Raw genomic sequence first — 24,152 nt, 5'->3', positions numbered from 1 at the left:
GTTGGAAGGGATGGGCTGCCAATGCAGTTACGGTGTTGCTGCTCGGGGGTGAGCTGGGAGCTGTTGCCATCACACCACGTGACTCTGGCGCCTCAGGCCAGTGGTGCGGTCATGAGTGCCTGAGTGCCTGAGTTCGAGGCCGCGGGCTCCCACTTGTCTCCGGCAACCAGCAGAACAATTATTCAGGCCCGGCTAACAACAATTTGGGACGACTTGTTTGACAACTTTTTTGAAAGAGGTCTTGGAAGACATTACCGCCCATCGCGTTGCTTTGCCGAAGCTTGACCCAGCTTTCGGAAGCCACTCAGTTCGGCAGCTCAGCCTCATACTTCCCCTCCATTGGTAGGATCGCCGGTCGTCTAACTTGCGCACTGTCTTATCTTCTCGTTTTGGAAGATGCCTGATTGATTTCAGTATTTTTCGAGATTTCAAGGATTCAGGTTAACGGGCTTTATCCAATAGTTTGCGTCAAATACAATTCTACCGTTTCGACCGTTTCCCCGAAGCAGACTGACACGCGACATTTCCGATCAGCGCGAACCCAAGACTAGAAAGCACAAGAGCCGGCTTCTTTAGGCGGCCCTGTAGCCTTTTCTGTCTAAATTGACACTCATATCCAAGCATGGCTAGCAATCGAACTCGGCGCGTTGGCAAAGAACTGGCCGATATTCACGCCGACCCCCATTCTCAGATCAAGGCGGAACCTGTGGGCAACCAAGATGATGTGACACACCTTCGAGGATCATTCCCAGGTCCTCCTGATACCCCGTATCAAGGCGGTACATACAATATCGATATCAAAATCCCCCTAGACTACCCGTTCCGCCCCCCAGTGATGAAGTTTGAGACCAAAGTCTGGCATCCGAATGTCAGCAGCCAAACGGTGAGAAGTGAAGCCAGTGGAACTTTCAAGAGTGACTGCTGATTGTGACCGCTGCAGGGCGCCATCTGCCTCGATACTCTTTCCAGCGCATGGTCACCCGTCCTCACTATCAAATCAGCTTTGATTTCCCTCCAGTCATTGTTGAGCACGCCGGAGCCCAAAGATCCTCAAGATGCGGAGGTTGCCAATATGCTTCTTCAAAGACCGAAAGAATTCGAGCGTGTTGCGCGCGAATGGGCTGTAATTTATGCCGGTGCACCTTCGACAGGTGGCGACGGGTGTGTCGACGGAACGGCAGAGTCTCCTGTCACAATTCAAGACAATTCTTTGGCACTGTAAGTGATATACGGGACGGTGCTTCCTAGATGAAATCTGAATCCATACTGATGATGACGCTTAGGTACAATGGTTACGATCAAGCGCTGGTTGATACCTTCGGCGCCATGGGTTTCCAGGTTCCCGATATTGTCCGTGTATTTGCAGGACTTGGAATTGACCGTCAAAGCCGAACGCTCAACGATACCCAGAACGACGATGTCTGTGCACAATTGCTCGCTGGAGTTTGAGCTTGTTGGAACTTCGATTTTAAATCTCCGAAAATATCATCCAGACCACATCTAGCCCCACGATTGATAGAAACACATATGAAAATGAAATCTTTATGTAAATAATATGCATATTATTCAATATTTGATTCTGAATACCTGAGTCCTCGATCTCCCTATTGCAAGGATAAGTCGGCCTGAATGCCCAGCTGTTAGGGTTCCGCTTATCGATAAGGCCTACCAAACTCCAACGTCGACCAGCGTGCCGATCTACTCTTTCATCTTGTTCATCCTAGTTTCGAATCATCACCCTCATATCATTCCCCGGACTCTTCCTCACGCCGCTTGATCCCATTCATTGAATGACCTCCGCGACCGCATCCCCTGACGTATTCAATCGCCTTCCCCGCGGCGCGAAGCAGGGGCTTCTTTCATCGTCAACATGATCGAAGACGACATCTACCGCACTTCTTCCCAGTTCCGACTATGGTCCTACACTGAACCGTCGCTTCAGTCCCTCCGGCAGAGTACGAACGCTGTCGCAAGCGATCGTGTCCGCGCTGCACTCCGCAGAGCCCGCGAAAACCATGCATCTGCCCCATCTTCTGCGACGGGAACACCACAGCCGGGAAGCGATGTTGAGGAGAAGGATATTGAATGCCTCACACCGGAGGAAGAGCTAGTATTTGTCCGCTACTACTGTGAGAAAACCCTGGAACTAGGCGAAACATATAAGCCACCACTTCCTACGATGGTCCGAGTAAGTTTAGTCTGCCATGGCATACCACTCTGAGATTTCCAACCAAAGGAAAAAAAAAACCCCTCGGTCTCACACTTTATATACGTTATTCAGGCGACTGCTATTCAATACCTCCGCCGTTTCTATCTGACTAATTCACCAATGACATATCACCCAAAATCAATCATGGCATGCGCGCTCTTCCTCGCAACCAAGACCGACAACTATTATATGTCTCTTCGACAATTTGCAGAGGGAATTCCAGGCGACACGAGCCCGGACGATGTTATTGCTCCAGAATTCCTAATCATGCAAGGACTTCGCTTCACATTCGATGTCCGACATCCCTTCCGCGGCCTAGAGGGCGGTGTCATGGAGCTGTCTGCAATCGCACAAGGCCAAGGCGCACCAGCTCCTCACCTTCCACACCAAACCGCCGAAACCCTCAGAAAGGGTCTGCTCTCTATAGCACCTCCCCCGACCCCCTCCTCTTCCATCTCAGACCGTATCGGGCGTGCCCACGGTACATGTCGCGAATTGCTCAAATCCGCGGCCCAGATGACGGACGCCTACTTCCTTTATACCCCTTCCCAAATCTGGCTATCAGCCTTCCTCCTCGCCGACCGGCCTCTAGCCGAATTCTACCTCGACACCAAACTTGGCGGCCCCCTCGATCCAACTGCCATGGACACCGATCCTCGGTCCAACCTTCAAAACCCACTTTATGAGCTACGCAGTAAACTCATTAAAGTTTTGAACGGCTGCGCGTCACTTTTGAAATCATATAAACCGCTCTCTTCCGACCCGGACCAAATGAAGAGCCTGAAGCGCATCGCAAAGAAGCTATATCATTGCCAAAATCCCGAGAAAGCCAATATAGCGCAGAAGCGTGACTCCACCCAACCCTCCATCTCAGCAGCTGTCGACTCGGGTACCGTCACGTCTGAGAGTGAGACAGAGCGATTGGCGAAAAAGCGGAAGCTCGAGGAGGAGCGGAAACAACGGGGCGCACATGATATGTTTGGCCCCGAGTTGGTGACGGAGCGGACCAAGCATCAATAACCTGTCCTTGAACGATCCTGTTACAACGACGATTTTCCCGCCATTTTGGGTTCCAAGGGCGGACATTTGGCAGGCTACATTGAACAGAGCACCAAATGCTTGCTTCATGCGTCGCTTCAAGGCAGGCGCCTATCACATAGCCTATATAGCGTGTATGACGTCCATCTGCTTGGACTAGAGCCACCCTAAGGAGATCGTAGAAAACTTCAGGCTCAACGCCCTTGAATTGCAATTGAGTTTGTTAGAAAGCGGTGTCTTTGGAGAGGGCCGGGATTTATGAGCCCTGACTATAATTTCTCGATACCTGTTCCTCCAGTTCGCTAGTCGCGTCCAAGCAGAGATGCAAATTACAACTACAAGTCCAAAGCACACAATACGAGTAAGGAACATAGAACAGCAAGCCAGTCACGTTCATCAAAACTCAAGATCTGTAGATACATCGATATAAAATGTAGAACAGAACTAGTCATCATTCCACAGGCAGCCCTTGGATCACGGCGAGCCTCTGGGTCGACGCTACTAGACACTCTATCGGACAAGATGCATCAAAAAAATAAAAAACAATAAAAAGTAAAAAGGTAAATCCGACACAAAACTAGCATCTACTTGCTAGGCGTCGAGGGGGAATGAGGTTCATGACAGCAAGCAAGATATATAAGAGAAAGAGGAGAAAGAAAATCCAAGGGAGAACAAAAAGCAACCAAAGTAGCCCCCGCCCCTCGGCATGCTCAGATCCCAAAATTTAAATTGGGGAGCACAACGGAAGGGAGAAAGGAACAAAGGAGTGCGATGAGACCACCGGTCTAAGAAACCAACTTTTTAGCGTAGGGCGGTGCAATTTCTTCAATTCACGTCTAGCATTTCGTCGTCATCAAGATATAGGAAAAGGTGAGAGAGGGAGAGTGGGCGTGGAAGTGCGTGGTGGGAGACCAAAGCGTAGGACCATTGAAGTAACGAATGGTTTAGACAGCGCCAGCGGACACCATCTTGTCACGCAGGTACTTCTTGTACTGGCCGATGCTGCCATCCCAGCGGCGAACGGTCTTGTGCTCACACACCATGATGTCCTTGGCGATCTTGTCAAGCAGACGGAAATCGTGAGAGACGACAACGACACCACCATCGTAGGCGTTAATGGCGTCAGCCAGGGAGTCGATAGTAGGAATATCGAGACCGTTGGTCGGCTCGTCGAGCAGAATCATGTTCGGTGACTCGATGGCGAGCAGGGCGAAAACGATACGCGACTTCTGACCCTCGGACAAGGTACCCATGATGGCAGTCTGAGCCTCGCCACTGAGACCGTAACGGCCAAGCTGCTGACGCCAGTACTGGTAGTCCTGGGACTTCTCGGGGAACTTGTCGCGGACGAACTCAAGAGAGGACTTGGTCAGGTCCAGCTGCTCGGCGGAGTGCTGGCTGTACATTCCCAGCTTCAGGTGAGTGTGACGGCTGACGGTACCACCGATGGGGCTCAGCTTGCCGGTCATCAGGCGCAGCAGAGTGGACTTGCCGACACCGTTGGGGCCGACCAGAGCGGTACGAGAGTCCATATCCACACCGAAGTCGAGGTGCTCATACAGAGTGTCGGCCCATTCACCGGAGTAGGAGAAGCTGACATCGTCGAAGGACAGGACGGGAGGAGGCAGCTTCTCGACATCGGCGAAGCGGAAAGTGAAAACACGGTCAGGGATGACAGGCTGGATGAAGCCATCGGCCTCCATCTTGTCGAGAATCTTCTGACGAGACTTGGCCTGACGGACCAAGTTGGCATAGGTACCGGCAGAGGCAATAAACTTCTTAATGTGTTGAATTTCCTCCTGCTGCTTGGTGTACGCCTTCATCTGGTTGGTCTCCTGTTCGCTGCGAGTCTTGTGGTACGAGTCATAGTTACCACCGTAGTAGAGGAGCTGCTTCATACGCATGTCCAGCATGGTGGTGCAGACACCGTTCAGGAAATCCATGGAGTGAGAAACGAGGACCAGGGTGCGGTCCCACTTCTTCAGGTACTCCTCAAGCCACACACAGGCCTCGAGATCCAAATGGGCAGTGGGGTCATCGAGCAGGAGCAAGGAGGGCTTAACGAACAGAGCCTTGGCGAGGGCCACACGCATACGCCAACCACCTGACATGTCCTTGGTCATCTTGTTGATGGTGGTCTTGTTGAAACCGAGACCAGTCAGAATGAGAGAGGCACGGGTGTGGAAGGTGGAGGGGTCCATCTTGTCCATGCGCTATTGGGAACGAAGAAAACTTTAGTTTGTTGTTCGATAATTCAACCAGGAATACGTGGCGAGACGAATAAAATGCGGCACGCTGTATATGAAGGAGGGATGGGGGTTAAACTAACGTCGTACAGATCCTCAAGGATGGGGCTCTCGGGGCCCTCGCGCTCCAGGATTTCCTCGGCCTGCTTCTCCATGGCATCCAGCTGATTTTGTGCCTCACGAACAACCCACTCCAGGGCACCCTTGTCAGTAGGGGGGCACCCTCGTTGAGAAGGTACAGGTCGACGTGCTCGGGGACGGGGAACTCGCGAGCGGCAATAGCCTTGAGCAAGGTGGACTTTCCGCAGCCGTTCTCACCCAGGAGACCATACCGACGGCCGAAGGTCAGCTCGAGGGTGGAATCAGTGAACAGAACCTTGCCGTGGAACACCAGAGAGGCGGAGGTAATCTTCACGTCGCGGGAGGCGGGGAGGGACGAGAGGACACCGGTGGTGACGCGATCGGACAGACCGTGCTTGTCCATCTGTGCGGTGAGCTTCTCGACATCCTTCATCTTCGCATCGGTGGTGGCGAACTGCTCGTCTGAGGGGGTAGCGTTGCCCTCAGTATCGACAGCAGAGTCCTCGGGGGAATCCTTCTTCGAGGTCTTCTTGGTCTTCTTGTCGCCGGTTTCGGCACGCTTAGCCATACGGGCGGCCTTCGAAGCAGAAACCATGATGGCGGTGGGTATGAAAAAATAGGATGAGAAGAAGGAAGGAAGGAGGGGGAGAGGGGGAGAGGAGGAAGAGACCGTAACAAGGCCGAAGAGATTGAGGGCAAAGAAATGCAAAAAGAGACTGAAGTGGAGCGTCTGGCGGGGCGGAGAGTAGAGGGGCGAAGGCCAGTGGGGGGGGTTGGTTTTAGCAAGCCCTTATCGATTAAGGCGCTGAGACAAGGTCGAGAATCGAAACGGGATCTCTCGGACACTCGCAACTACTCGAAGAGGGGTAGGAGAGGAAGGTGAGAAGATCAGCCCAGGATTGTGTTCTCCCTCTTTTTTGACGGTGAATAAATCCAACACAAAAATTCAAACGGTGGGCCAGCGTCTGCGACTGCTGATTGGGGCTGAGACGTCACCGCACAGTCGGGCAGCGGTGGCCTGAGGTGTCGATTTGCCACCTGACTCGGCGGCTGCGGTGACTTCACTGGATGGGAATGTCGGGGTGGAATGACAAGGTCTCGTCTCATTTACATTATATACATATATCCGGGCGAGATCAGGTCCGCGCAGTGCTCCAGGTCCCGGGCTTTGCTCTGCTTTTAGATCCTTTCACTGATCCGCTCCAGCATGGCACGCTCCTCATGCGATAAATACACCCCATCGGGCACCTCGATATCCCCCCGTTGCACTACCAATCGTCGAGGAACGTCTGTCAGGCTATCCTCATAGTAACTGGACACATTAGAGCCCGCCTTGTGAGGTCCCTTCTCGTTATCATCTGTGGACTGGGCTCGGGCCAGAGGGTGTGACGTCCACCAGTACAATGGATACCGCCGCTGGATATTGTTGATGAGCAAGGCGGCCGCCTGCATCAACGTAATCCCCAGGATCATGATGGGAAAGAGAAACCAGCCCAGTCCAGCTGTCTGCGAATTCGTAACGGCCAGCAGGGCTGTCGCACCCGCCGGTGGGTGTACAGTGCCGGTTAGAAGCATCACGGCGGTGGTGAGACCACAGGCCAGCGCACCACCGAGTGACGTGTAGTTCTCTGCATGAGAACTCAACGCGAAAAGTTTGGATATTCCAACGCCCATAAAACAGGCAATCATCTGGCTGAAAAAAGCATTTCGCGGCTGTGCAAAGGGCGACTCAATGGCGCAGAACTCGATTACCGCCGCCGCTCCCTAGTTCCAGCGGGATTTACGGTCAGTGACTGCTATAAAGACGGGACTTCAGACCACCCGCATACTTACAAAGCTTCCAATAATCGCCGGTGCATTGCGTGCCTCAAAGGAAGGCACGCGGCTGGAGACCTCGGCCACCAGGGCCACGCCGCAGAAAGCTCCCACCATCGACCATAAGGCCAACAACACATTCCCCAGCGGTCTTGGGGCACTGTCTCGGTAGCCAAGGAAGTGTGCGATCGGTCGAGGAACCAGATGCCATCTCGGCGCCGGAATCCATGGGTTCACCCATCGATCGAGGTCGAAATGCCAGGATTGGATGTCCCCTAGAGACATCGATTCTGATGACGCCCGAGCCATGAAGACCATGGTATAGAAGATGTCGGCCTAGTCACACGGCGCAAGGGGAGCTCGAGGTATATTGGCGCTTCCGGTTAGGTACAGAGTACCACGGATAACCACATACCCCCAAAACCTCAGGAGGAAAGGGGAAAGTCAGCCCTATGAAGGAAGCAAGTCTGCAGAACTCATGCCGTGGGTACCAGGACCTCTTTTGTGAGCCGAATTCGCGTCCTTTCCCCCACAGTCTCGCCGTCTCTGAGCATCTCCGCGGACTCCAGCGCGACGTACCGGGCTCCAACACGGTCTTTCCATCGTCGCACTTCACCAACCAGCGCGACTGTCGTCGGTGGAGGAAGGTCTGCCAGTCATGGAATTTGTATTGAGTAACAGAAATTCCTCATTGGGTCACAGCGGCTTGGCGTTGGATGATGTCATCAATCCTGGCCCGTGGATCAGCAGCGTTTCTTTCTCGATTGACCCGAAGTATAAGAGGCAGCCCATTTATCAAAACATCGACGGTGCAGAGTGGACTCGAAACTTACTCTATCAGGCACTAATATACTGCAGATCGGAACCCGGGACTCCACGTGGCACGGAAAAAAAGAGGGCGTGAGGAATGTTCCATCCGGACATTTTACAACTTAGTACCCATCCTGCGCAATTCTCTGATCTTGATCTGGCCAGCCACACTAACAAAAGTACTCTACACGAACGGACTAAACATATTTGCACTGTTTTTCTGCGCTCGGTACACAGTATCCACCATAATCTACATGTCTCGTTTGTCCTGATCCAGATCCCTGCTTAGATACTGGCATACGATTTCCTATTTATTGCTCTTTCCACTAGCAGGATGAATATATCCCTTGCAGGCCACGTAGGCCGCACACTCATACCCATCGAATAAATTTGTAGTACAAATGTACAGCAACCGCCCCTATTCCCGTCCAAGAGTTGGCGGAACTCGCCTCCTGCTGTGCATGTGATAGGTCAGAGCGGGGCAATGAAGCAAAACATTGTGGCCGGATATGCACTTATATAGACCACATCATGTCTGACAAGTGAGGCTTTCCTATCCTAACCGGTGCCCCTTTTGTGGGGGTACTTGGGTGTAGGCTTAGGCCAGTATGGCATGCGGATATGTGAGCTCGTTCAGACGCTTCGAGTTGAGGCCCAGAAGCTTCAATATGTGCTGCTGCGTGTCAAATTCAAAGAGCTTGTTAGTTTGATTGCCGTCGACGGTCACGTCTTCTTATAGAAAGGCGCTTATAGCCCTCCAGTATCTACTAACTCAGCTGACTAATAGCTTTTAAGCTCAACACGATATATACGCGGTGAAATTGTCTACACAGCAATTGTGAAAGAGCAGCCTTTGAATATGATGGGTATACTCAAAACACCAATATACGACGTTGGCAAAATTCGATCAATATTATCAAAAATCTATAACTTTACCAAAAGCCGCATGTTCATACTTTCCTCAAAGAAAGTCATGATATTGGTCTGTAGTGATTTCCCACTACCCTCATAATCAAGCGGAGAGAGACAGAGGTCATTAGTCAATTCTGGTTTGGGAGGTGAATAAACCTTCGAATATATTTAGCGTGCGGGAGTGCTGCTTGCAATTTTTGTTGTCCTCACTGAAATACCTCTGACAATTTTATATGCGCCGCAGTCTTGGTCGCTCTCACACAGCTTGTCGATCCCATCACGGAAGTCTAAACAACCTCCCTTATAACATGAGCCATCCGAAAAAGGTAGTGATAAATTCGTGGGTCTTTTGTCTTTTTAGAATCACAAAGCTTCCCGAGCCGGTCCGCCGAATTTATTGTTCCTATGCAGGCACAAAAGCCCCTAGGGGCATTCTTCCTACCTGGACAAGCACGCATCACCCTTGCCATCTTCTGTACCACAAAAACTGTGCACACATTTGTTGGAGAGGCCTTCGCTGTTATCGACACATTGGGATAAGGCGATCTTCTCCGCCTAGAGTCGACATATCGCACCATGAATCGTCTCCCGTGCAAAGATTGTCTATACCGCGAGCTTTACATGGTAATTCTATTGCCATGTAGCTTTGCAGACATTTTTGCCGCCCTCCGTCTCGCACATGAAGTCTTCATACTTGCAAGTGCCTTTCTTAGGGGGATCACAGGATTGGCCTAATTTATCTTCGATAGCCCTCCGGCGCTCATCCTGTGAAATTCCCTTAGCTCCACATTTCCCATAGGAGCATATCTGCGTGAAACATTCTTAGTTCCTCTCCCATTTCTTCTTAGGGGCTTTGACGTTCATGCATTTATGTTTATGAGAGTCGCAGAATCTGATCAAGGAGCAATCCGAGTCACGGGAGCATTTCCCATCCTTGCTGGCTTTCATTGCGGAAAATACAGGGTCCAAATCATCCAGCAACCTTTTGCGGTTTTCAAGAAATTCGAAGCTATGTTTTAGTATTTTGATGAAATCATGACTTGTATACAGCACCCGCTCAATTTGTCTCCCAATAGTGACAACAAGGTAGCGACAACAGTGCCTCTTGTTCAGAACTCAAAGAATCTCCAACAAGATGATCATTGAATAGTTTGCCTGAAGAGCGTTGTAAATACTCTTGAACCTATGACCTCTCTAGCTTTTGATTCAACTTACTGAATGTCTTCTCATTTTGTGATTGTGCCACCGAAAAATGGAGGCAAATCAATAATAGCCCACAGAAAGCTAGTAGGCAGACCATCTTCGTAATGATGGTGTGTGTGCAATGAATAATAGATGAAGGATTAGAGACAGGGAGGTGTTTGAGCAAGAATGAAATATTGATATAAATGGGACAAAGTTCGCTACATTTTGTACTTCATTATGTCACAGATTTTCATATAGGACTCTTGACTTCGGATATAATATCAAAGCATAGTCCTCCATCTATTGAGATATTAGGAGATGATCGGCGCCAATAGCTCAGTAGGAGGTCACACCAGGTAAACATGGTTATTGTACGATCTTCAGTAGGACGTAAAAATTACTCATCGTGTTGGGATTGGCTATAGGAGGTTGTACTAATGGTTAGTTTCAACAACGTTTTCCTAGCGACAATTGCTTTCTCATTTGGATTTATGGTCTGCTCATATGGTCTCACGGGGACTCCCAAGAGTAATAGACCCGTCGAGAAGCCTCGTTGCTAGGTGAACGCTTGTGTCCTCGTATCCACATGCCTGGACGCTAATGCAACCCATGGTAGAATGGTAACCCCACTGGTTGCCACTAAACTAATAAATCTCTATCATCGAACTTGGTCCGAAACATGATCGGGGTTAGAGCTATGCCTGATGAAGTTAGAATCTAGAGGGCCGCTATCTATAGTCCTTGATTAGCTTCCTCCCTCTGCAGATTTAATGAGAGGGGAGCTAAGCATGAATTGAAGTAACAGAAGACGAGAAAGGCCAAATAGAGTAGGCGCATCATAGAAACATTGGTTCCGTACTGAGCGAGACGGCAGTGTCTCACAAAAGACTTTTTCACAACGTAAAGCAGATCGGATCGCTGTTACTTGATTGTAAAGGTGCATTGATTGCATCAGTTCTTGATCATTAATTGGTCATTAATTGGCTACTCTGGCTATTACTCGGAACAAATATTAAGAATGCAGGGGCTTTCTGCCATATACTGCAATTCTGCTCATAGTTAGCACATGAACGAAAGCCATCGGAAGGGGGTGTGGGTTGGATGGTTAAACCGTACGTTTGAACGTAAGCATGCAGCTTTTTGTCCAACAGCTCCCGCTTGACCAAAGCATTATGGATCATGGCCGCTTCCGAGCTCCATCCAAGCACCTGCGTGCACAAGCGCAGCCCGTAGGAATCGATGGCTTGCTGCAATTGCACCGTCTGGTACTTCCCCAGAGCCTTCAGAAAGGGATCGCGCGGCCAGGGCGAGAACGGCAACGCGTAGACCGACAAGTTGACATCCTCAAAGCCGGCTTCAATAAGCCAATTCTTCAGCTTATGGCAGATGTTCATCTCCCGACCGATCATTTTCCCGGCGACATCGACCGCTTGCTGCCATTCCATGATCGCCGAAGTTTCCTTGAGGGATCCATCGTCACTCTGAGCCCACACGGCACTCTCGTGCGATTCAAAATAGCCGCCAGGTTTGACGTGGTCGTAAATCCTACGGATAAATCCGGGCCAGTCGGCCACGCATCTACTCAATGTGTCAGTGTCACTGCCATTGGGATGGGAGACGAGTAGTAGGGCAATACCCTGCTAGGCATCGTGCATGAATGAAGTCAAAATGGTTCTCGTCAAACTGCCACTCAGTTTCGAAGTCCTCCACGATGAACTCGATATTTGGCGCCACCCAATTGGGCTGGATAGGGCTGATGTCATTCCCAATGACGTGGGCGCTGGGGAATTTTCTATCATCCGGGGTCAGTCTTTCTGGCATACCAAAGATGGCGGGTGGAGAATCTCATGTACTCGGCCATGTCCATAGCCCAAATGCCTGTTCCGGTACCCAGGTCAAGGATGTTTTGAGGGGAAGATTTGATAGGGGCATTATAGAGCTCCCCTTTCAGCATCATTAGCCATCTACACCGCTCTGGTTAGCCACACTCGGTCACCAGGCATGGGTTACTACAACGGACATATGGTGCGTCTGGAGGAAGAGTCAGTGGATGAATATGCCCAGGAAGTAGGGAAGCAAAACTTACGATATCCATTCGATCCTGTTCCTCCTCATCGTTGGGCATCCTAGTTTGGTCAATCTTCGCAGCTAAGAGTCTCTAGGGAGAAGTGCGAAAGTACCAATAATTTCCCTAGTCGTAGGGTCAGTCAGTGTCAGTCATTGCAGATTAGTACCAAAGGCATAGGCTGAGCACGACTACTTACGGAGCGGTTACTGCAATACCGCCGACCATTTTCATACTCATACTCGAGCACGCTTGATGACAGGGAAGTGAGATCGGACAATTCATTGTCGAACTCACTGTTGGTGTCCTACAAGATGGCGGGGATTTAATTCCCGGGTCACAATGAGCCAGGCACTCGAGTCTACATACGTCGCCAAAATCGTCGATCACAATTGGCCCGAGCACGTTGGCAGGGGTCTCGGCATTGCCAGGGGTCTCAGCGTTGACAGGGGTCTCGGCATCCGCTGGAAGTATAGATGGGGCCGGTTCGGAAGGCGCCTCGGGCGCTTGGGAGGGAGTGGAAGCCATTGCGACGGAAGGATGGAAAGATTCTAAAAAACAAGGAAAAGATCCTGGAGGAAACGCGCAGGATAAATAGATGCATTCCCCCCCCTCCCTTCACGCAGATTCGCTTGTCAACCAACGCGACACAGACGGAAGGGTTTGGCTTTGTATCCAGACTGTCGGGATCGTAGGAGATTGGAATTTTTGATGTATCACTGATGACACTTTTGGGATTCTTCGGTAACCAATGAAAATTATTCTATGCGGTCGGATATCAACTCCGTCACCCAGGTTCTTCAGTGTCTTCTCTTGGGCTCTGGCACGGGTAGTGTGGAGTAGTCACGGTGGCTTCCCCAAGGCCGTGACTATGCAGTCATATATACCTTGGACCCCCTCCTTTCCCGATGAAAACGAAGCCAGAAAAAGAAAAGATCATATCCCTGTCAGCTGAAATAGAGAATCTAGTACAATTCTTATTCCTTGGACAGATGATTCGATGATTTCTCATCAACTGGCTCCTTCCAAAACCGGTCTATGGTTCCGTAGTTTGACCCAACTTCCTAGCCTGCACTTCCGATATGGAGAAACGGGTGGGGACGAGGGTTGGCAATTAGGGGCGTGCACTCTGTATTGCGCTCTGTATTCCGGGCTGATTCCGGGCTGCAATAAAAAGAATCCAGTTCTAGCGGTTCTCGACGGGTGTCCTCCCCTGACCCTGGGGCGTCCCCCCCCTGGGCGAGACAAGCACGCCACCGTCGCAGATATCATGGATATCAAATGAACACTCAAATAAACAGACACAGAAACAACAAAATAAACAATCAAAGATACAACAAAAGAAACATGCAAGGAAACAACAAAATAATAAACAATCAAAACAACGGTTACCAGCAGAAAGAGCTTTGTGATTGGGACTGGACGCAGCGTGGACAGCCGCCCGGCAATTCAGGTATTAGCACCCCATCCAACCGACAACCTATAAGCTTCCCCCACTTCCCCAATTCCCCGAACCAGCCCGACAACATTATCTACGAAGCCGCCCTCGCCTCGTGCTATGCGCGCACGGCGATCCAATTCTTCATCCGAGGTAGAGGTACGGAAATTAACGATCTGCTCGGTCGTCATCCCCTGCAGCCGCTCCGCATCCAACCGTGTGAGAAGATTGGCTTCCCCACAGTGCCGACTCCAAGCCGCCTGCTTCACGGCCGGCGCCCAGAACTCGCCCAGCGCCGCCTCATTACGACCGCGTGCATAGCACTTGGCCAGGCCGGTCGCGGAGCCCGGGTCAAGCGCGGCATTCCACTGGGCGTAGGCGACTTCGTAGCGCTTCTCAAGCAGCCAAATGACAGGCCACGTAAGGATCCAAAGCTGCAGGATCACACAAATCCACCAGACGAACCGGTTGAGCCTCAGACGGTTGATCCAGTGCGGAGAATAGACTGTGACAGAGGAGTGGGCCAGCTTGAAGCAGAGGTTGACCGAGCCGCGGTAATTCAGTTCGCGAATATGCGACGACAGAACATTGTTCATGGCTGTGTGGTCAAACCCCGCGAGTCGGCGGCGGAGTGTGAAGCTGTAACCATAGTTTCCGGGTTAGCCATCCATCAAATACGGAGCTTGAGACGAGGCGGAGGGAGATATTACGATTTTACGGACGATGGGTCGCGGCAGAACCGCTCACACCACAATCGCAGATCAGCATCAATGTCTGGACCGCCTGACCCCTCTCGCTGGAGGCCCCCGTCCAGGTCACCATCGGCATCTGGTCCAAGAAGAGCGGCCTCGCTATCAGTGGGAAGAGCAATGGCTCCGCGCGACGAAGGAGCCTTGTAGTCGCGGGAGCGGAACATGCCACCTCGGTAGGCGAGTCTATCATCCCCATCTCGCATCACTTCGATTTGCGACCAGTTCACATCCCACCGTCTGCCCTCCTCCCATCCGGTCAACATCGTCTCTGCCAGGTCGAGCTTGAAGTCAAAGTCCGTGACAGTATTGCTCTTCTTCTCTTTCCCCTGGTTCGAGGACTCGGTATGCGTGCCCTTGACGTATAGGATCGGTCGCACAGGCAGCCTGAGTTGCCTGCGAATGATGGGGTAGAGCTCGTCGGCATTGCTGGAGAGCGCCGGTAAGAGAGTGACAACGCGTTTGCTGTGCGGCTTGACATCTCCTCCGTCAGGGAGTGCGTAGGCCGCCTCGATCAGACGGAGAGGCTGGAGGCCGCCAGCCGAGCGTGAGGTAGACGGAACATGCACGATATCAGGCTCGTCGGAGTAAGGAGGGGGGAGGTCGTCCGAATCGACAATGGAATGTAGCGAGTGCGACGAAGCCGAGTCGGGGAGATCGTCATGGGGGAGGCGGCCCATGGTTGGCCCACTCCTGCAAGAGCCGCAAAAAGTAAACAATCCAAGCCGGAAGACCCTCTCCGGATGGAATCAAAAATACTGGAAGGGGTGAGCTGGGCTGGACGCTGGTACAAGATGCTGCCGATAGCCAACCCCGGAGGTGAGAATTCCGGAGGACGTGAGATCTGAGGCTCGAGGCTCCCAACTAGCGAAAGTTCTCCGGTGGAGTCTCGAACAGGGGCCTCGGATCGATCCACAGGGTCTTGTTGTACTCCAGCCAGAACACGGTCCCCGCACGATACGCGGCATATTCATACAAGGGAAGCGAGAAAATTGGCGGTCAATATTTGATTCACAGAACCCGTCTTGATTTTCATCTGGTCAGACAGCCTGTCCCTTGAATTGGGGGGTTTCTATCGACGATAAGAATTGTAATGGGGAACCTGTCAACTCGGCAAACCCCCTGATTGGTGGGTGGGGATTGTGTAAACAGTCATTCAAAATACAGTGTCTATCGGTTGGATAGCTAGAATAACAATATTTCCACTCCCTTTGAGCATAGAATCAGTGTCCATTTCGCCATCGGTAAGGGCTGCTCAGCATTGTATTATGTAGTGGTTGGCTTTAGGTATTTGATAACCCGAGCGGCCTTTTCTGCGTGATTGGATTCAGCTTCGAGCTTCCTGAACTCAATATATTTAGTTTTCACAGTTTATTCAAGAAAAGCATATAATCGAATCGGATGCCTACCCCTAGACTAGACATGCTCTACACAGCCCCGCCACGGACCCGTGCATACCAGATCCAACCTTCCACGTTGCTTCTTGACCGCCACTCGATTCCCATGCACTCAACTTCCCCATCTACCCCCGCCGAAATTGCACGGCAGCAAAGTCGTGCACTGTGAGTGTGGGGGCGTCAACCAGATCGACGTACATGATCCAGTTCTCGCCCGAAACGTGGACAAAATCGCCTTTAATTCGAAAGTTCCCATCCGGTTGTTCTGTGACGAGTTGCGCATCATGTCTGATGCTGGGGCGTACTGGACTGGCCTCAACAGTCTTCACATCCAGGAATTTATACCCGGGATGATAGTAGAGCCCGGCATATTTTCCAAGGGGAAGCGATGGGGGAATCGTTCTGGTTGGGCGTAAAGGATACACTTTGTCGAGGCCGTCTCGGACATTATCTTTAATCTGTTGTACGGCACCCTCCCACCTAATATACCCCCCGGCGAATCGCCGATCGATTTAGAGAATACCCTAATGGCATATCTGAGATGGATCCACTTACTTCTTAGTCCAATTAAACCGGTCGAGTGGAGGCACGCCCAGTCTGGCATCGACAAGATACCAGGTCGATATTTCTGCGACCGCATTCGCTGTGAAGGCCGTATTCCCCATAACGGCCACACCCAGTTCCAAGTCGGGGAAGAAAGTGACGAGCGCTCCAAACGCATCCATTCCTCCATGGTGCGTCCAGAAGCGATGGCCCCGATACGACGACGTCTGCCACCCTTTGGCATACATAAGCGGCACGTCGTACGGCGTCGAGCTGTAGCCCTCCCCAATGACGATGCGAGGGTGTCGTATATTCTCATGTGCAGCTTTCGTCAGTGGGCTCTGCTTGTAAAGCCAGAATCGAATCCACTTTGCACAGTCGGCCGCCGACGTGATCACTGCGCCAGAGCCGGTTACTTCTTCGGTAGGCATACGCTCAAATGCCGTGTACTCCTGCTTGTCAGCATCCCAGTAATAACCCTTCGCCACATGGGTGCGCGAGGACAGGGCTTGTTCCAGGGAAAGATAGGTGTTGTTCATGCCGAGCGGCGCCCAGAGCCAGGTCCGTAGTGCATCACCCAGCCATTGGCCGGTCAAGGTCTCGGCAACATGGGAAAGCGTTGCAAACATCAGATTGCTATAGCAATAGGCTGTGCGAGGCTCATTTGCCATAGGGAGGTGTCGGAGGTTTCGCACCATCTCCCGCAAACTAATGAGCCTCCTAGGCCCGTCAAATCCGTCTGGGCGTACGTAGCGAAGGTACGCAGCATCGTGCTTCGGTATACCTGTTCGATGGCACAGCGCATCTTCGAGGGTAAGATGAGCCGTCGCCCATTCGTCCTGTAGCACAAAGTCTTCTCTGATGAGCGAGGAAATCGGGGTGCGCCAGGAGAGACGCCGGTCTTGATCGTCTTTGTATCTCCCGCTCTCAATTAAAAGGGCGAAGAGAGCGGCGACGTGGGCCTTGGTGGTGCTCCCAGCATACGACAAGGTCTCCGCTGAGAAGGGAGTCGATGGTAGCTCGGCCATCCCGAAGCCCTAGGTCACCCATGTTAACACCATACTTGAGAGGGATGTTCCATGGGATTGTGCAGCCTTGCATAGAATCACCTTGGCTGTCGACGAAACAAGCTTACTTTCGTGAATGTACTTTGTCTGTCAATGACGGCAACAGATGCACCAGGAACATGCCATGTCTCCAGTAATTCATCCACCAGCCTCGCAAATCCGGCACCCTGCGAGCTGAATTCTCCTATAAGCCCCTCTTCGGACGCACGCATAATCGTCATAGCAGGAAATCGTAAATTCGGTATATTCGAGCTGTCAAATTCAACATTCACGTCAAGTAGATTACGGTCAAGGTATCCAGTAATCCGCAAAGTGGTCTATAGACTTCGTGGGAAAGGGAAAACGCGATTCATGAAAGTAAAATAGAGGGAACGACAATCTTAGGCGACAGTCATGATATGACACCCGTTGAAGACGTGCCTAGGACTGCGGGGGTGGGGGCCAAAAAAGGCAGCGGCGCAGACTCCACTTGAAATACTGTCGAGGAGCCGAGGTTGTCGATGCGATGATGTCGTCAAAGGTGCTTGCTATATGAAAATTGAAAAAAAGAAGCCAAATTACGGTTCAGACGCCTGTCGTGGCGGTATCTGGCAGATAGAAACTGGTAGGTGTTCAATTCACTTTTCTATAGACAACTTCCGCTAATCATAATCGTCGTTTCCATTTTCGTACAGTTGAGTTCCCGGCTACATAGCATGCGTCCCCTTAAACGTCCAGGGTGCGGCCGGTGGCAGAGCTCTCGCGAGCCAGCTCGATCAGCCGAATGACCTGAGCGGCCTCGGCGCCGCTGGCAGGCAGGTCACCCTCGCCGCCGAGGGCGCGCACCAACTTGCGGTAGTACTCAGTGTAAGTGGGAGGCTCGACGGTGGGGACGATCTCCTTAACGGGCTTGTCACCCTGGATGGTGGTTAGGGTGCCATAGCGCTCGCTTGGCTCGCGGCCGTAGCCGTTGTCCTGGGGCATGATGCCCGCCTTAAGCTGGTCTTCTTGAATATCGAGGTGGAACTGCATTGGAAGAAGAATCAGAAGTTAGCAGGATGGTTCTGCGAAACCAAAAAAAAAAAGGAAAATGGTGGGGAACTGGTTAATGGTGAAACTCACCTTCTTGAAGCTACCCTTGTCACCTCGCACCCAGAAGCGCAGCTGCTCATCCTCAGGGCTGACAACGGTCGCCTTGGCGGTGACCATGGTACCGTTGGCGTAATGCAGCAGCACCGTGAAGGAGTCCTCGAAGCCAGAGCTGTTGACGGCCCGCGCGGAGCCGATGAAGGCAGTGACCCGCTTGGGCAGACCCAGCAGATGCACAGCCTGGTCCAAGAGGTGGGTGCCCAGGTCATAGATAGCAGAGCCGCCCGGAATGACCTTGTTCTTCCATTTGTGAGCATCGGCGGAGGGTTCCTCAGGGCGATGGCGGTCGAAGTGGGTTTCAAATTCGGAGATACGGCCGAGCGATCCGTTCTTCACCAGCTTCGAGAGGGTCACGAAGTCAGCATCCCAGCGACGGTCTAGAATGGAGAGGAGCTGTTAGGCAATTGTCTGCATAGGGGGGTCGAGGCTAATATATGACAACGTACTCTGGTAGACGGCGAGCTGCTTGTTGTTCTTCTTCGCAATAGCAACCAGCTCGTCGGCCTCCTTGAAAGTGGGGGTGAACGGCTTCTCGCAAACGACTATAGGACATCATTATTAGCTTTGATGCTCGTTCTGGTAGCCTTCTAGCATCTTTGAGTATCTTGAAGGGCAATTTACCGTGCTTGCCAGCCTCCAGTGCCGCCTTGCACAGAGCAAAGTGGGAGTCGGGAGCGGTGGTGATGATGACGATATCAACTGCGGAGTCCTGGAACAGCTCATCGGTGGTGCGGAAGGACTTGACACCCGGGTGATCCTTCTCCGCATCGTCATCGGGCTTCGGGGTCCGTTGCACGATCGCATAGAGCTTCAGCTCAGGGATCTGGTTGACGAAGGGAATGTGGAAGATCTTGGCGCTGAAGCCGTAGCCGACGATGCCGACATTGTAAGTCTTGGACGTCATGATGAGAATGAGATTTGAAATAGGACTTGAATCGGAGATATCCAAGAGGTGTAGGTAAAGGGCAGTGAAGTGGTGAAGCAGGGGAAGAAACTAGGCGGCCGAACTTATATAGGTTTTGCCCCCACGGATTTCGTGCGCCGATGCGGGGGAGACATGGAAGGTCCTGGCGACGGCAATGCTTGGGTTGGCTGGCACGCGCTTTGGCACGGGCGGGGCACTTGTTCCAGCGCAAAGCCCGACTGGGCCGACTCGGCCTCCCGACCCGTCGGTATTTACTTGACTTCGGCGCCCGGGATTCTGTCACCCCAGCGCGGTTTTTTGTTCCCCTTTTTTTTGGCTTGGTAATCAGACATTGTAAAGATTTCATATTCTAGATTGGCTTGGGGGGACTCGGGCTTCGTCCTGGTCTGTCGCGACGGCTAGAGCCGCTCCTCCTGCCACAATCATTCTGCGTACCCCACTCGATGTCATCATCGTCATGATCCTAAAATTCATTCGTCATGCTCATAGGCTAAGCCTCTGTACCAAAACACTATGCTTCCTGCACTCCCACGCATCGCGTCACCTCAATGGCATCCTACCACGATGAGATTAGTAAATACTGAAATATCCTATATGAAAAAAAGAAAAAGAGCGCAGAAAAGAAAAGGGCAGGGATTTCAATGACTCACTCGGTGTCCCTCAGGTTGTTGCAATGTACTCTCGTATACGAGATTGGGGTTCCCCACTGTCTCGAAGAACGGCGCATCGCCCTCGGGCATGAAGGACTTCACAGCGCGATCCCGTATGCCTTCAAAGTTGTATCCCTTGGCCGGGCCCTTCTTTGCCAGCTCGCGTTTCTGCTCAACCGTGCTGCGAACATATTCCAAGTATGGCGGGTTACCAGGGTAAAGTACATTGTCGGCAGCCAACACGGAGCCAGGTGCAATCATTCCATGGTGCTCGCACAGTTTCACGTCCGTTAAGTAGGCGGGCTTATAGTGGTCGATAAAGAGAAGCTCGATCTTCTTGACGTCGCCGCTCTTGAACAGCTTGTCGAGGGACAAGTCGCTGCGGCCGACAATGATGCGCACAAAGTCACGCAAGCCCGCCAGCTCAATGAGCATGTTGGCCACAGCGGCCCATTCGGGATTCAATTCGAGACTCAGGTAGCGCTCGCCACCGTTGCGACGGACGGCATCGCCAAAGAGGATGGCAGAGTAGCCCACGTAGCAACCCAGCTCGATCATAGTCTTGGGCTTGACTTCGTCGATCACGTCCGTCACGATCTTCCCCTTTTCTAATCCCACTGTCATCATGCGGTGACCACTGCTTTCGAATTCGTCGATGAGATCAAGCACCTTCTGCGGATGTCCTCGAATGTCATCCAAGTTTGGTTGCCCGTAGACAAAGTGAAGAAGCTGTAGCTCTTTGCTATGTTCATCCTTCACCCGTAGTCAATGTCAGTATCAGATCAAGGATCAAGTAACCTCAGTCGATGTCTATGGGGATCACAAGGGCAACCGAACGTACCACACGGTCGCCGGGCCGGGGATGCGGGGGCGGGGAGGGCCGTCTTGCAGACATCTTTAGTGCAGGAGAAGATTGTTGTCAGGAGGAAAGAGTGTCGACGAGAGATCTCAGCGAGGAATAAAGATCGAACGCGCAAGGTAACTACTGGGTGACGAGGGGCGTATGGCATTTGGCAATGCGGGCAGCCGATTATATGTTGGACCCGATTCGCGGATTGAGTCGCTCGGGGATAAACTCTTAAAGACCTGCCGTTCCGCCGAGAAGGGACGTCATTATTCAGCGAGATTCCTCGGGACTTGCGCCAGTCCTTGCGTTGAGTGGTCCCTTTTGGAGAGCTCCTTCGGACGTTGGATCGGACGTAATCATTCTGGCAATTAGCGCCGAAAACGCCGAGCGCGATCGCCTTCTCATCCGACGGCCTGAAGTTCGCAGGTCGGAAATCGAATTCCCGAAGGCCATCAGCCGAGATTGCATGCCATCAGATCAAAAATGGAAGATCGATGCTGCTGGGAGTCGGAGTCGCGGGACACCTGTCGCTATGGGTGGTGTTCTGAAGCTTGACGGGGTAGAAGAATCAAGCCAGTCCTCCGCACAGCGCTGGGATTCCGAATGGGGCGGCAGAGACATCGCCATGCTGGATCGGAACTAGTGGGGCGAAACGCTAACTGATCTATTATTCTTATTTACTAGCTCTCAAGTCTATTTTCTGTGCGGTTTCACGAAGGACTTTTGTCATTAGCCTGGTTTGGTGGGCTTCACAAAGAAGCTTGCTTTGGTTCAGTATAAATCGAGTTCGAAGGACTGGAAACAAGAAACCAAGAGGAATGAGATGTGCGAGAAATCCTTCTTGAACTATTTCCGACTCAGCTGTCACTTTCGAGATTTCTGGTTCAGACATCCGAATGTATGAACTTATACGCTTCCCAAAGTTTGGACCTACAGTGGAAAGCAGATAACGAGTACGATGGGTTGTTCTACATATGCATGTATTTGAGGATCAAGGTAAGATCATCATAGAACTCGAGGAATGGGCTTGGAGGTCCCGAGGTACTCCGGGCGATGAGAATGCGGATCGAGTATTCGCGAAATACTTGCTTTCCAGGGTCAATCGTCTGTCGATCAGAGACCAATTTCAAGAGATAATTAATACTCAAGAAGAGGGCGCTCAAAGATAATTTCGCCATTTCAATGGCTCGCCATGCTCTACAACTGAACGACACAACCTATTGGTGGCACAAGGGCATTAATCACGCCTCTGCATGCATGCGGTGGCTGGCGCCGATCGCCCCTCACTCAATCAACCTCAACTCCCGTCACTCGTTCTTTCCTCGCACATGCCACAGCTTCGCCGGCTCCTGTTGTCGCCGAAGTGGAAATCCGAGTTCAAAGCGACCCTACCTGCAAGACCTACGTTCGAGTTATCTTCGTGCGCGCTGTCTACATGGTCTAAAGGCTAGAGCTCCCAATGGCGGCCCCGGCGGTGCGACGGCTTTCCATACCCACGATGAAGACCTTCCGCGCGGCCACCTCGGCTGAGATGCTGTCTCGTGTGTTTTGGCACCTATTTCGCATCACCATATCCTTTGCCCTCTTGTTCGTCGACAATACGATCCTACTAGCAACCGCAGTGTGGGCCCGTTTGCGGGCGGCCGCAAGTCGATATCGGGCAGCACTGCCCAAGAACCAATTCTGTCCCCAAACCGTCCTCATCACTGGAGTCGGTACACCGCATGGCCTGGCCCTTGCACGCGCCTGGGATGCCGAAGGCCACCGGGTTGTCGGGGTCGATGTCGCAGATCTGGATCTTCCCGTTCGGTCGGGCGGCAGCATGTCGAATGCCCTGCTGGCATTCTATCGGGTCCCGAAGGACCATTACATCTCGGGCGTCTTGGACATCATCCATCGGGAGAAAGTCGATCTCTGGATCCCCTGCTCTCCCAAGGCCACTGCCATTGAAGACGCTACCGCCCGCCAAGTTATCGAAAGTCGAACAGCATGTCGGTGTATTGCCTTTGACGCTGACCTCACAGCACGTCTTGTACACCCGGATTCCTTCCGTCAGTTCTTGACTGACAAGGAGCTCCCAGTGCTGGAGCGTCATGAGGTCCAGTCACGAGACGCCATCCACAAGATCCTGAATCGTGCCCCGTCCAAGTCTTACCATATGCGACGACTCAGTTCCGACGCAAACGACGCCGCTGTGGTGTTGCCCAAACGCACTCTCAGTAAGACCTACTCGGAGGTGAGCGAGATTCAGATCTCCAAAGACTATCCTTGGATCCTCCAGCAACAGATCCGATTTGGTGAATTTTTTGCCGATGTGCTGGTCGTGCGGGGCCATGTCCATGCTATCAAAGTCCGGCTGGTGGAAACGCGTGCTCCTCACTGGGGCGCCTCACGTCTCGATGAAGCTCTTGCCACTGCGGTCCATCAACTCATGCAACGCTTTACGGCGAGAGGAGGGCCCCGAATGACTGGCCACTTGTCGGTGCGACTCTTGATTGACGAGGAGTTCGATGCCTCCTCGGTGCGACACGCCATCCACATCGCCGACTGTGTACCCGGGGCTCAGGCCGTTGAGAATCTACTGCGGGATGCGCGCTGCCCGGTGGCCGGGTACCTTGCGCTTCTGTCACCCGACCGCGTCGCGCCTGCTGCATGGAACGTGCCGGCGACCTTATCGCCCCCTTTCCAGCCTCGTTCGGCCTTTGTCAACCATGAACTTGTGATTGGTTTTCTCTCATGCTTTATGCCTGCGGTTCTGGTGAAGAACGCGGTTACCACTCTCGAGGCTGAACTCACCCCTTTTTTTTCTGGAGAGATCCTCGATTTTCCGCTCTAGATCCATTCCCTTGGTGGTGGCATGTTCACGTCTACCAGCCGCTACGAGAGGTCTGGTTGTTGGTGAAGGAGATTCGAGGAGCAGGATTGGCAAATGGGGTGTTAGAGGGGCGAAGCCCGAACATATGAATTACGAGCTGATGAATTACGATATATGGGCGCATGTTGTTTAGATCGTCTTCCCCCCCCCCCAGAAAGGGGTATATCAACCT

General features: G+C 52.2%; 11 protein-coding genes across 11 annotated transcripts; 4 read left to right on the top strand and 7 right to left on the bottom strand.

Moving 5' to 3' along the window:
• Positions 1-622: 622 nt before the first annotated feature.
• Positions 623-1,449, top strand: N7462_003432 (E2 ubiquitin-conjugating protein UBC1; the record flags this gene model as incomplete). Its single annotated transcript, XM_057075158.1, has 3 exons — positions 623-883; positions 941-1,218; positions 1,284-1,449. The coding sequence occupies 3 exons, from the start codon at positions 623-625 to the stop codon at positions 1,447-1,449; spliced, it is 705 nt and encodes a 234-aa protein (XP_056934663.1).
• Positions 1,450-1,870: 421 nt separating this feature from the next.
• N7462_003431 (TFIIH complex kinase subunit CCL1) lies at positions 1,871-3,229 on the top strand (the record flags this gene model as incomplete). Its single annotated transcript, XM_057075157.1, has 2 exons — positions 1,871-2,188; positions 2,282-3,229. The coding sequence occupies 2 exons, from the start codon at positions 1,871-1,873 to the stop codon at positions 3,227-3,229; spliced, it is 1,266 nt and encodes a 421-aa protein (XP_056934662.1).
• Positions 3,230-4,191: 962 nt separating this feature from the next.
• On the bottom strand, positions 4,192-6,169 carry N7462_003430 (ATP-binding cassette family ATPase ARB1; the record flags this gene model as incomplete). The annotated part of the gene is made up of 3 exons (XM_057075156.1): positions 4,192-5,460; positions 5,577-5,657; positions 5,696-6,169. The coding sequence occupies 3 exons, from the start codon at positions 6,167-6,169 to the stop codon at positions 4,192-4,194; spliced, it is 1,824 nt and encodes a 607-aa protein (XP_056934661.1).
• Positions 6,170-6,753: 584 nt separating this feature from the next.
• Positions 6,754-7,707, bottom strand: N7462_003429 (HPP family protein; the record flags this gene model as incomplete). Its single annotated transcript, XM_057075155.1, has 2 exons — positions 6,754-7,338; positions 7,408-7,707. 2 exons carry the CDS (start codon positions 7,705-7,707, stop codon positions 6,754-6,756), a joined length of 885 nt encoding a protein of 294 aa, XP_056934660.1.
• Positions 7,708-11,308: 3,601 nt separating this feature from the next.
• N7462_003428 (class I SAM-dependent methyltransferase) lies at positions 11,309-12,889 on the bottom strand (the record flags this gene model as incomplete). The annotated part of the gene is made up of 9 exons (XM_057075154.1): positions 11,309-11,345; positions 11,413-11,874; positions 11,933-12,088; positions 12,150-12,260; positions 12,317-12,327; positions 12,383-12,422; positions 12,477-12,487; positions 12,561-12,668; positions 12,731-12,889. The coding sequence occupies 9 exons, from the start codon at positions 12,887-12,889 to the stop codon at positions 11,309-11,311; spliced, it is 1,095 nt and encodes a 364-aa protein (XP_056934659.1).
• Positions 12,890-13,810: 921 nt separating this feature from the next.
• On the bottom strand, positions 13,811-15,228 carry N7462_003427 (uncharacterized protein; the record flags this gene model as incomplete). The annotated part of the gene is made up of 2 exons (XM_057075153.1): positions 13,811-14,438; positions 14,510-15,228. 2 exons carry the CDS (start codon positions 15,226-15,228, stop codon positions 13,811-13,813), a joined length of 1,347 nt encoding a protein of 448 aa, XP_056934658.1.
• Positions 15,229-16,070: 842 nt separating this feature from the next.
• N7462_003426 (serine hydrolase domain-containing protein) lies at positions 16,071-17,776 on the bottom strand (the record flags this gene model as incomplete). The annotated part of the gene is made up of 3 exons (XM_057075152.1): positions 16,071-16,425; positions 16,501-17,525; positions 17,624-17,776. The coding sequence occupies 3 exons, from the start codon at positions 17,774-17,776 to the stop codon at positions 16,071-16,073; spliced, it is 1,533 nt and encodes a 510-aa protein (XP_056934657.1).
• Positions 17,777-18,260: 484 nt separating this feature from the next.
• N7462_003425 (putative NAD binding Rossmann fold oxidoreductase) lies at positions 18,261-19,587 on the bottom strand (the record flags this gene model as incomplete). Its single annotated transcript, XM_057075151.1, has 4 exons — positions 18,261-18,560; positions 18,657-19,060; positions 19,130-19,225; positions 19,305-19,587. 4 exons carry the CDS (start codon positions 19,585-19,587, stop codon positions 18,261-18,263), a joined length of 1,083 nt encoding a protein of 360 aa, XP_056934656.1.
• Positions 19,588-20,119: 532 nt separating this feature from the next.
• On the bottom strand, positions 20,120-21,153 carry N7462_003424 (O-methyltransferase; the record flags this gene model as incomplete). The annotated part of the gene is made up of 3 exons (XM_057075150.1): positions 20,120-20,164; positions 20,259-21,011; positions 21,100-21,153. 3 exons carry the CDS (start codon positions 21,151-21,153, stop codon positions 20,120-20,122), a joined length of 852 nt encoding a protein of 283 aa, XP_056934655.1.
• A 1,134-nt stretch (positions 21,154-22,287) lies between these two features.
• N7462_003423 (uncharacterized protein) lies at positions 22,288-22,549 on the top strand (the record flags this gene model as incomplete). The annotated part of the gene is made up of 2 exons (XM_057075149.1): positions 22,288-22,411; positions 22,443-22,549. 2 exons carry the CDS (start codon positions 22,288-22,290, stop codon positions 22,547-22,549), a joined length of 231 nt encoding a protein of 76 aa, XP_056934654.1.
• A 15-nt stretch (positions 22,550-22,564) lies between these two features.
• On the top strand, positions 22,565-23,941 carry N7462_003422 (uncharacterized protein; the record flags this gene model as incomplete). Its single annotated transcript, XM_057075148.1, has 1 exon — positions 22,565-23,941. One exon carries the CDS (start codon positions 22,565-22,567, stop codon positions 23,939-23,941), a length of 1,377 nt encoding a protein of 458 aa, XP_056934653.1.
• Positions 23,942-24,152: the final 211 nt, after the last annotated feature.

This window comes from Penicillium macrosclerotiorum (genome assembly GCF_028827735.1).
Source record: "Penicillium macrosclerotiorum strain IBT 26536 chromosome Unknown utg000003l_segment0_segment0, whole genome shotgun sequence".
In the NCBI taxonomy this organism is placed as follows: Eukaryota; Fungi; Ascomycota; class Eurotiomycetes; order Eurotiales; family Aspergillaceae; genus Penicillium; species Penicillium macrosclerotiorum.
Note: the sequence above shows the minus strand (reverse complement) of the source record. Positions and strands in the feature narration are given on the sequence as shown.